At 41.7% G+C, this 11,198-nt stretch overlaps 1 protein-coding gene across 12 annotated transcripts in view; it reads left to right on the plus strand.

Moving 5' to 3' along the window:
- The first annotated feature begins 86 nt into the window (after nt 1-86).
- TPGS2 (tubulin polyglutamylase complex subunit 2) overlaps nt 87-11,198 on the plus strand; it is a 48,825-nt gene continuing 37,713 nt past the window's right edge. For 7 of the 12 annotated variants that reach the window (XM_011943657.1, XM_011943649.1, XM_011943661.1 and 4 more), the window contains exons 1-2: nt 87-482; nt 9,710-9,789. In XM_011943657.1, the coding sequence (XP_011799047.1) occupies nt 398-482; nt 9,710-9,789 (165 nt within the window). In that variant the 5' untranslated portion in view covers nt 87-397. Of the gene's footprint in view, nt 483-5,301; nt 5,371-9,709; nt 9,790-11,198 lie in introns of all 12 variants that reach the window. The other 5 variants (XM_011943659.1, XM_011943656.1, XM_011943651.1 and 2 more) reach the window with 3 other exon arrangements.

Below are 11,198 nucleotides of genomic sequence, written 5' to 3' on the forward strand. Positions count from 1 at the left end.
AGCTGCGTCCCGGAGGTGCGGTGTGGGGCACCGGGCGGGGCCGCGGGAATCGGCGCCCCGCGAAGCTGCTGCTGTCAGACCAACCCCGGACCCCTTTGGCCGCACCACGCAGAGGCCCGCCCCCTCCTGCGCGGCCGGCCCTTGCGGGGCGAGAGGGTGGGAGCGAAAGGGAAGCTGCGTCCCGGAGGTGCGGTGTGGGGCACCGGGCGGGGCCGCGGGAATCGGCGCCCCGCGAAGCTGCTGCTGTCAGACCAACCCCGGACCCCTATCATCACTGCGCCGCGCTCTCAGGCGCCGAGAACTACAGTTCCCGGCATGCTATGAACTTGGCCTCGGCGCTGAGGCGGGGTGCGGTCCTCCACCCGCTCCCGCCGCGCGCGGATCGGGTTCGCGAGCCATGGAGGAGGAGGCGTCGCCCCCGGGGCTGGGCTGCAGCAAGCCGCACCTGGAGAAGCTCACCCTGGGCATCACGCGCATCCTAGGTGAGGGGTGGGGCACGGTGCCGAGAGGGTGTGGAGGAGAAGGAAGGAGGAGCGGAGGGATGAGGTGTGGGGTGGACGGCGCGACGCTGGCCCCTGAACAGGAGTGGACATCGCTGTTGTGACTTCCGTTGTTACGGAGGAAAATGGGGGACCTGGGTTTGTGATTAGGCCTTGGAAGTGTTTGCCAGGAGTGTTCGGAGGCAGAACTGGGAAGCCTGAAGGTTCCTCCACTTACCGCCACCCAAGGTCCCACCCTGGAAGGGCGTACAAAGTCGTGCAAAGGGAACACAGCAAGCACCTGACGGCTGGGAGGTTGGATCTCCCCCTAGGAGCCATTCTCAGCCAGGGCATTCTCAGCCAGGGCATTCTTCCCGAGACCCAAGCCCTTTCTCTGAGGGAAGTGATGCATCCGACCTCCCAGGGCGACAACTACTTCGGGTCTGAAAGGATTCCAACCTTGCACCACTGAATGACTTAGAGTGTTTCTTTTATCGAACATTTCTTTGTTTGTTTGTTTTTTGTTTTTTGAGACAGTTTTGCTCTTGTTGGCCAGGCTGGAGTGCAATGGCGCGATCTCGGCTCACTGCAACCTGCGCCTCCCTGGTTCAAGCAATTCTCCTGCCTCGCCTAGCTAATTTTTTGTATTTTTAGTAGAGGCGGGGTTCCACCATGTTGGCCAGGCTGGTCTCGAACTCCTGACCTCAGGTGATCCACCTGCCTCGACCTCCCAAAGTGCTGGGATTACAGGCGTGAGCCACCGCGCTTGGCCTATCAAACGTTCCTTTAGTACTCACCACTATGTTACACTGTGAGGTTAAAATATGAAAAAGACACAGTTCTGTGAAAAAATAAACAAATGAGGGCCCTAGGAGTGTGAAGAGAGATCAGTAATCTACTATTACTCAGAGATGTCACAGAGGAAGGGACTGATCTTATCAGGGATGTTAAAGAACATGTCACAGAGGAGATGATGCTAGATTTTGAAAGACATATGGGAGTTAGCCAGAAAACCAGGGAGGAGAAAGGTCTTTTAAGAAGGCTGAAAACCATGCTTCAGTGCCTTCCCATCACAATTACAATAAATCCAAATGTCTGTACCATGACCTTCAAGTCCCTGTATGATCTGCTCTAATCTCTTTCTGACTTTATTTCCACTCTTTTGCCCACATGGCCTTCTAGCTGTATCTTAAACACACTAATAGGGTTCCTGCTTCAAGGCTTTTGCAATTTGCTAGTCCTTGCACCTGGAATTATCTTTCTCTGAATGTCTTGCTTCTTCAGGTCATTCAGATCTCTGATCAAATGTCATTGCTTCAGAGAAACCTTCCCTGAATATAGTTTGAATAACCACCGTCTTTCTTGCTCTCTCTTTCCTTACCCTGCTTTTTCTTTTATCCCTATAGCATTTTCACTACTTGAAATTATGTATTTGTTCGGTTGATTTTTAAAATGTGTGTCTCTTTTAATAGAAGACGTCCAAGACCAAGTGTGATTTAGGAATGTGTGGTTTTAACATATGAAAATCAATTAATAGCTGGGCATGGCAGCCCATGTCTTTAGTTCCAGCTACTGGGGAGGCTGCGGTGGGAGGGTCACTAGAGTCCAGTACAAGTGCAGCTGGGCAACATAGCAAGACTGTGTCACTAAAAAAAAAAGAAACTTAAAAAAAAAAAAAGAAAATCAATTAATATAATACAACTTAACTTACTAATGGAATAAGACAAAAACTGCATAATCATCTTAATAAAGAAAAAGCACTTGACAAAATCTAACATCCTTTCTTGATTAAAAAAAAAAAAAAAACCAAACTAGAAATAGGATAGGACAAAGGACCTAGACAACCTGATAAAGGCCGTCTATGAAAAACCCACATCTAACATTATAGGTAATGGTGAAAGACTGGCAGCTTTCCCCTTAAAATCAGGAACAAAAATTGTATTAGAGTTCCCCAAGATCACACCAGATTCAATGATTTGATGCAAGGATTACAGGACTCAGGAGATAGTCCTACTCGTGGCTATGATTCATTACAACAAAAGGATTTTGGTAGCCCAATTGGCAGGCCTTTCTAAGGATTATTGTCTCAGGCCTGCTATGTTCACTCTTTTCTGCACAGCAAGAATTCCACTTTTATCACTTCTCTTCAACATTGTACTGGAGTTTCTAGCTAGGGCATTAGGCAAGAAAATGAAATAAAGACATCCAATTGAAAAGGAAGAAATTAAACTATCTGTTTGCCGATGACATGATCTCGTATATAAAAAATCCTAAGGAATCCACAAAAAAAGAAAAAACCTATATACCAGCAATGAACAATACAAAAATAAAACTAAGAGAACAATTCAATTTACAGTAGTATCAAAAAGAATAAGATGTAGCTGGCACAGTGGCTTACACCTGTAATCCCAACACCGGGAGGCCAAAGTGAGAGGATTGCTTGAAACCAGGAGTTGCAGACCAGCCTGGGCAACATAGTCTTTATGAAATATTTTAAAATTAGCCATGTGTAGTGGTGCATGCCTTAGTCCTACCTACTCAGGAGGCTGAGACAGGAGGATCACTTCAGCCCAGGAGTTTGAGACTACAGTGAACTATGATCACATCACAGCACTCCAGCCCAGGCGACAAGAGTGAGACCCTATCTCAAAAAAAAAAAAAAAAAACAACGAATAAAATAGGAATAAATTAACACAAGATGTCCATGACTTATGTACTGAAAAGTACATAAGACTGTGGAAAGAAATTGAAGACCAAAATAAATGAGAAGGCATACCATGCTTATGGATTGGAAGAATTAATATTGTTAAAATCTGTTACTCCCCAAATTGATCTACAAATCTCCGATCTACAGTTCCCATCAAAATCTCAACTGTCTGTTTTGTAGAAATCGAAAAGCTGATTTAATCCTAAAATATAATATAGAAATGCAAGAGACCCAGAGTAGCCAAGACAAACTTTTCTTTCCAAAACAGGAAAAAAGTTCCTCTTACTCACATTTCCTATACTATATTTGAGATGATGGAAAAGTTCTGGTGATGTTTGTACAACAGTGTGAATGTACTTTATGCCACTTAACTGTACACTTAAAATTGACCAAAATGATGGATTTTATGTTATGTGTATTTTACTACAATTTTAAAAATTTAAAACCACAGTTGTCTTCAGAGTGGTTGTGGCATAAAAATAGAAATCTAGATCGATGAAATAAGATTGAAAGTCCAAAAATAAACATCATATTTATGATTCATTGATTTTTTTTTTTTTTTTGAGACGGAGTCTCACTCTGTTGCCCAGGCTGGAGTGCAGTGGCATGATCTCGGCTCACTGCAAGCTCTGCCTCCCCGGTTCAAACCATTCTCCTGCCTCAGCCTCCTGAGCAGCTGGGACTCCAGGCGCCTGCCACCACACCCGGCGAATTTTTTGTATTTTTATTAGAGACGGGGTTTCACCAGGATGTTAGCCAGGATGGTCTTGATCTCCGGACCTCATGATCCACCTGCCTCGGCCTCCCAAAGTGCTAGGATTACAGGTGTGAGGCACTGTGCTCAGCCTAATTCATTGATTTTTGACAAATACGTTAAGACTTCTCAATGGGAAAAAATAGTTTTCCAACAAATGGTTCTAGATTTCCACATGTAAAATAATGAAATTGGACCTCTACCTCAAATGATATACAAAAATTAACTCCAAAAGTATCTTAGACCTGCATGTAACAGCCAAAACCATAAGACTCTTGGAAGAAAACAGACCTTAGGTTACTTTTTAGTGACCTTGAATTAGGCACTGAATTCTTACATATCACAAAAGCATAAGCGACAAAAGAAAAAGGGCTTACTCAAAACTTAAAATGTGCTTTTAAGGATACAGTCAAGACAGTGACAAAACAATCCAAAAAAATAGGAGAGGATATTTGTAAATCATATATATGAAAAGGGACTTACAGATCTGCAAAGAACTCTTATAACTCAATAAAAGACAAATAATTCAATTTTAAAGGATCAGGGTAGACATTTCTCCAAAGATACACACATGGCCAGTGAGCACACATAAAGATGATTATCACCATTAGCCATTAGGTAAATACAAATCAAAACCATAATGAGATTTCACTTCATACCCACTAAGATCGTTATAGTCAAAAAGACAGATACAGCAATTGTTGGTGAGGGTATGGAGCTATCACACACTGCTGGTGGGGATGTAAAATGTAAAACGGCGCAGCAGCTTTGAAAACTAGTCTGGCACTTCCTCAAAAGATTAGCGTTACCGTATGTCCCAGCAATTCCATTTTTGGATTCCTTTTCTGGATTTCATTTCTCCAAGAGAAATGAAAAGATATTTACGTGAAAACACTTGCATACAAATGTTCATAGCTGCATTATTCATAATTGTCAAAAGTGAAAACAACTCAACGTCCATCAATGGATGATATATAAAATGTGATATATCCATATAACAAAAAAAAAAATTTATCCATAAAAAGGAATGAAGTACTGATCCTGCAACATGGATGATCTTGAAATCAAAGTGAGAGAAGCCAGTTGCAAAAGCCACGTGTATGATTCCATTTATATGAAATGTCCAGAGTAGACCAATCTGTAGAAACTGAAAGTAGATTAGTGGTTGCCAGAGGCTGGTAGGAAAGGGGACTGCTAATAAAATAGGTATGGGTTTCTTTTGGGGGAAAGGATGCATAACTCTGAATATAGAAGTCACTTTATAAGGGTGAATTATGGTATGCGAATTATGTCTCAGTAAAGCTATTTTTAAAAAGGAATTCTAAACACGGTACTATTAGAATTCCTACTCTAATCCACAGGACTGTGAAGATGATGAGACACCACACCTCAATTATGTTACGTTAAATGGCAAAAGCAAGATTATCCAGGTAGGCCCGATCTAATCACATAAGCCCTTTAAAACAAGCTGTTAACAGGGAAGTCAAAGAGATTTGAGGCAGGAAAAGAATTTGTTAGGCTGTTGCTGACTTGAAGATGGATGGGACCTTTTAACAAGAAATACAGGTGGCCTCTGCAAGCCGAGAGTGGCCCCAGCTGACAACAAGCAAGGAAATGGAAACTTCAGTCCTGCAACCAAAAGGAATTGAATTCTGTCAATAACAGAAATGAGTTTCCAAGATGACCCCAAGATCCAGATGAAAATAGAACAGTTAAAATACCTGTCAGCGCACCTGGTGTAAAGAAAGACCAGTGATTTCAGCCTAAGCAGAGAATCCAATCATGCTATGCCAGACTTGTGAGCTACAGAACCGTGACTTAATAAAAGGGTGTTGTTTAAAGCTGCTAATTCATGGTAATTTATTACTCAGCAATAGAAAATGTTCCCCCAAATGTTTGAAAGAAAAGAGCAAATGATGTGCACGTCAAAAAGAAACACAAGTGTAATACAGCACACATAATTATGAACTATTATGATAGCGTTTAGACCAAACATATCTGTCATAACAATATAAATGGTCATGGCTGGACACGGCGGCTCATTCCTGTAATCACAGTGCTTTGGGAGGCCAAGGTGGGAAGATCACTTGAGACCAGGAGTTCAAGACAAGCCTGGGCAACATAGTGAGACCCCTGTCTCTACAAAAAAAAAAAGAAAGAAATTTAAAATTAGCCCAGTGTGGTGGTGTGCACCTGTAGTCCCAGCTATTTGGGAGGCTAAGATGGGAGGATCACTTGAGTCCAGAAGTTTGAGGCTGAAGTGAGCTATGATTACATCACAGCACTCCAGCCTGGGTGACAGCAAGACCCTGTCTCTTAAGTATATACGTATAGGTTTATGTCACCTACTAATAGAAAAAGATTTAAACCTGACTCACAAAACCCAGTTATTTGCTGTTTTCAAAAACATACCTAAATCAAACTAAATCAGAAATGTTAAATATAAAAAGATGGATGCATGTTTCTGGGATCCCACAACCACCCACACATTTAGATCCACCAGATCCACTGCAAAGACTCACAGGACTCAGAAACAGTTTTAATCCCAAGTATAATTTATTACATTGATTAGCAGGAGGAAAAGACATAGTTAGAATCTAGAGGAATCCATGCACAATCTTCTGAAGTGTTCCATCTTGTCGGTGGTCACATACAATACACTTCTTCCTTAAATAGTGAAATTCAACAATATATATGCAGTGTTTCTTCCCTGGAAAGCCTGTTTAAGCCTCAACTTCCAGGGGTTTATTGAATGCTGTTCACATTGGCAAAACAACCAGCCACAGCTCTCAAAATTTCAGACTCCCAGAAGGATAGCTGCAGAATCAAAAACTGTTACTGCTTTTGCTGCCGCAGCCACCGCTACAACTTCCAGCCCTCTGAGACCAAAACACCTGTGAAACTATGCTTGCAAGAAGACCTGGTCTCCCCATTTTTCCTCTTCCTTGTCTACTGATTCCCTTCTTCCAGGCTTTATGAGTGTATGTTTCCATGCAGGCATCCCAGTCACCAGAGGGAGTCTAACTGCAATGGAATCTAGGAAATGAAGTCTTTAGCTAACCAGTCTAAAATAAAGGAAAGCACGCCAGCGGGGAACAGGAGGAGGTGTTAATTGAGCCGGTCTGCAGTAACTGCCACATCGTCCTTCAAGGCCCAGATCAGCTGTGTGCAGTTTCTGATGTTTTCTATCACTTGTTCAGTCTTTGTCAACCTCCCTCTGCCTTCAACTCCTGTGGCCCTGACAGTCAGTATCACTTAGTTTAACACATAATTACATATTAGCTTGAGTTTTCACTTTTGTTTCATGTTTGCCTTATTTATCTAACTAAGCAATAAGTTTCTTCAAACAGTATCTCCTACTTAAATTCCTAATCTCTGGTAGTAATTTCCCAAAGCTTAGGACATAGCAGGTCCTCATTAAATACCTCAGAGAGACTGGTTTTCACTAGAAAATATATTCCAGTTATCAATAACTGAATAACAAATCATCCCAAAACATAGTTTGCTTGAAACAACAATTAACCATCTCTCCCAGCTCTGTGGATTGACTGAATCAGCTGGGGTAGTTCTCATTTGCGGTCTCTCAAGTGGTCACAGTTAGATAGCAGCTGGGACTGGGATCATCAAATGGCTTCTGCACTCGAATGTCTGCCCCCCTCAGTACTCTCAGTATGCCCTCTGTCTCCAGTAGAGTAGCTTGGATTTAGTATGTGATAGCTCAGGAATCAAACAAAGGCAAAGGGAAACTGCCAGTTCTCTTAAATTTTAAGTCCAAAACTGGCCCACCATTTCTTCACCATATTTTATAGGGCAAGGCACTCTCAGGCCAACTCCAAACTCAAGAAGTTGGAGAAATAGACTCAGTTCTCAATAAGAAATGCTATGGGCATGCAGGGAAGGAAGGAATTGATAGCACCCACCTTTGGAGTAAGCTACCACAGAGAGTTTTAATCCATGGCACATCACACAGTTACTTAGAGTGGACTGTGCTGAGTCTAAAGATCTGAGTTTCATATCTCTTACTCTTGCCATGCAGGTTATTCCAGCCAGGCGGCTGACAAATGCTTGTCATTGGTCACAAAGGCAGGACAGGGAGAATGGCTATGCATATTCAGATGTTGCTTCTCATATATGGCATCCTGATAGGCCAAGGACAATGTGTAATTTCTTTTGCTTTCCAGTACATCCGCAAATGTTTTTAGTTATCTCACCAAAATGATAGGCTACTAAGACAACATGATAAAAACAGCATTAGGCTTGGTGTCCACAACTTTGGTCAGATATTTCATTTTATGAATTATTTCACACCCTTGAACCTCAGTTTCCTTATCTTTTAAAACGAGGGTAAGGATACCTGCTTCACAAGATTGTTGAAAGATTAAATGGGATAATTTATGCCAATTTCCTGTAACAGAGCATTATACAAATGGAATTTACTGCATGCCCTTCTCTTCCATATCCCCAATACCTTCTCCTCACCAATTCTGAAGTACTATATTGGATATAGGAGTCTCTATAATGGATACTTCCTAAGCAACTTATTATCTGAAAGTTATTAAAGTCAATATGTTGGCCAATTACCTTATCATGAGAGTATTCCAAGCTTAACTATGATATGACCCCATCTGCAGTAGCATCACAGTAGTTTTGTCTGAACCTATAAGCCTTCCATGTAGGCCTGTTACAAACTGTAAATTATTGTATGTGTCCTCTTTCAAACCTAGGGTCTCTTGTGACTTACTGAAGGTGAAGGGAAGTGAAGACCCATCTAAGGTCATACAACTAGTAAATGTATAAAGCAAGACTAGAATAGGTAGAGTCTAGAATTCTTAGTGCCTATATTGGGCTATTGCTGCATCCCAAGATTTGAGTTTCGGGCAACTTGGAGGAAATTGTATACACATGAAAAGGGCACAGGCTTAATTATAGGATCAGTGAACCATATAAAATGATTAGAAGTCTCTGTCATAGTCCTAGAGATTTTAAAAACTCAAGCTACCCTCCTGTGTCAGCCTCCCAGGTAGCTGGGGGTACACGTATGCACTGCCATACCGAGCTACATGTTGTCCTGTTTATGAGGGCACCAATGACTGGACTAGGGGTCTACTCTACTTCACTATGACCTCATCTAAACTAATCATGTCTGCAGTAACCCCCAGTACCTCAGAATATGACCTTATTTGGAAATAGAGTTACTGCAGACATGATTTAGTTTTCCTACTTCAAGGATTTAGAAATATGACTTACTTTTTTTCTTAGTATATTTTTGGATAGAATCTATTTTTTATGTTAACCCAGCTTTGAAATCCTAGACCTCATAGAGTAGAAGGTTATGTTCAAGATGAGTTTTATTTAGAAGAAAAGTTAATAAACAAGTTTTATGTCTTATAAAAGTTAGTGGGTTGCTATTCTTCATTTCTTTTCACTTTATGCTGAGTATATAGATTTAGCTTACTGAGAATTTCAGTGTAAAATCACTAGGAATCTACAATCTCTGTTTTTTGTTCAATAAGATTAATGACTGAGCAATGACAGTATAGAGCACAGTCTGTGCATATCCTTTCTATCAGGTAGACTACATTGTCCTAGGTTATGGGACCATGCCTTTCAGAGGCCAACCAGTTCTCTGCTTTGATCACAGAGGTAGTAAGTGTTTATGAGAAGGATTGGGTGTTCTTAGAGCAGTCATCAACAGTTAGTCAATATCTAACATGGAAATGTATGACAGTGGACCAGCTGCAACTCTACAGACTCTTTTTTCTCCTCCAGAATCTTCCCCAGGTGTGACAGAGGTGACCATCATAGAAAAGCCTCCTGCTGAACGTCATATGATTTCTTCCTGGGAACAAGTAAGTGTTGCCATGTGAAGTCTTTACCTCCCAACAAAGAGAGGTCAATGTAAATGTCCCTGAGAAGGAAAGATAGGGGAGGAAAAGTACTTATGTCAGCCCACAGCTGTTTTCAATGTAGAGTTTACCTTTTCTATGTTCCTGTCCAGCCCACTTAACAGTTCCTTTCGTTCTATGCCACTTACCCAGCATGGAGTGTCCCCCCTGAGCCCTACTCTCCTATAGAAGCAGTGGACATTCAAAGTTGTATAGAACAAAGCTAAAAATCAATTAAGGAAAGAAAAGGATACGTATTAATAAGTGTCATGCTGTCCAGAACATGGTTAAGTGTTGCACATAACGACTAAGCAGATTAAAAGCTAATGCTTTCCAATTTTCCTCTGAACTTCAATTCATTTATTCAATAGAAGTTTTAAGCTTCTACAATGGGCCAGACATTGTGCTTGGTGTTGAGCTCTGGGGATTAAATGGTAATTTTTTTAAAAGGCACTGTTTTTACCTCTTGATCTTACTGCCAAAGACATAGTATAGATTGTTATGAATGTAATTACAAACTGGCCTGAGTACTGTGAGAGACAGGTAAAGGGAGCATTGCCTGGAGACCTGCTCTAGTCTAGAGGTTGAGAAAAGTTTTCCCAAAGAAGCAATAAGAAGTTGTTAACCAGGTACATGGGATCTAGGAAGATGAGACTTTCAACCTCTATGAAGGCTTCAAGATGAGAAGGATTACATTGTTCTGAGACAATGAAGAAGGAGCATAGGAGAGCAAGGGAGAGAGAGCTCACCAAAGACCAGGAAATCTGGGGCTTCATAGGTTTTCAGCAGTTTGCTCTTCATCTTAGAAGCAAAGGGGAGTCATTGAAATGTTTTAAATAGGAAACTATGAAGTTAGATTTATACTTTGGAAAGACCACTGTGGCTGTAGAGTAACAAATGGATTTGACTGGGGCAAGTGGCAACAAATTGCCCTACCATTTAATAAGAACCTGCTAACACTTACCCCATAAGTCATTCCATACTAAATAATAAAAACTCTGCAAGGTGGGTATTGGTATCTCCATTTTATAGATGAAGAAACTGAGGCTGAAAGAGTTTAAAGAATTTGGCTGGCACAGTGGCTTACGTGTGTAATCCCAGTGTTTTGGAAGGCCAGGGCAGAGGATTGCTTGAGGCCAGGAGTTCAAGACAAGCCTGGACAACATGGCAAGACTCCAACTCTACAAAACAATAATGTTAATTAGCCAGGTATGGTAGCACACACCTTTACTCCCAGCTACTGGGGAGGCTGAGGTGGGAGGATCCTGTGACCCCAGGAGGTTGAGGCTGCAGTGAGCTATGATCACAGCACTGCACTCTAGCCTGAGCAACAGGGCGAGACCTTGTTTCGTTGAAAGAAAGAGAGAAAGAGA

This window comes from Colobus angolensis, unplaced genomic scaffold (genome assembly GCF_000951035.1).
Source record: "Colobus angolensis palliatus isolate OR3802 unplaced genomic scaffold, Cang.pa_1.0 Scaffold220, whole genome shotgun sequence".
NCBI classification, from domain to species: Eukaryota; Metazoa; Chordata; class Mammalia; order Primates; family Cercopithecidae; genus Colobus; species Colobus angolensis.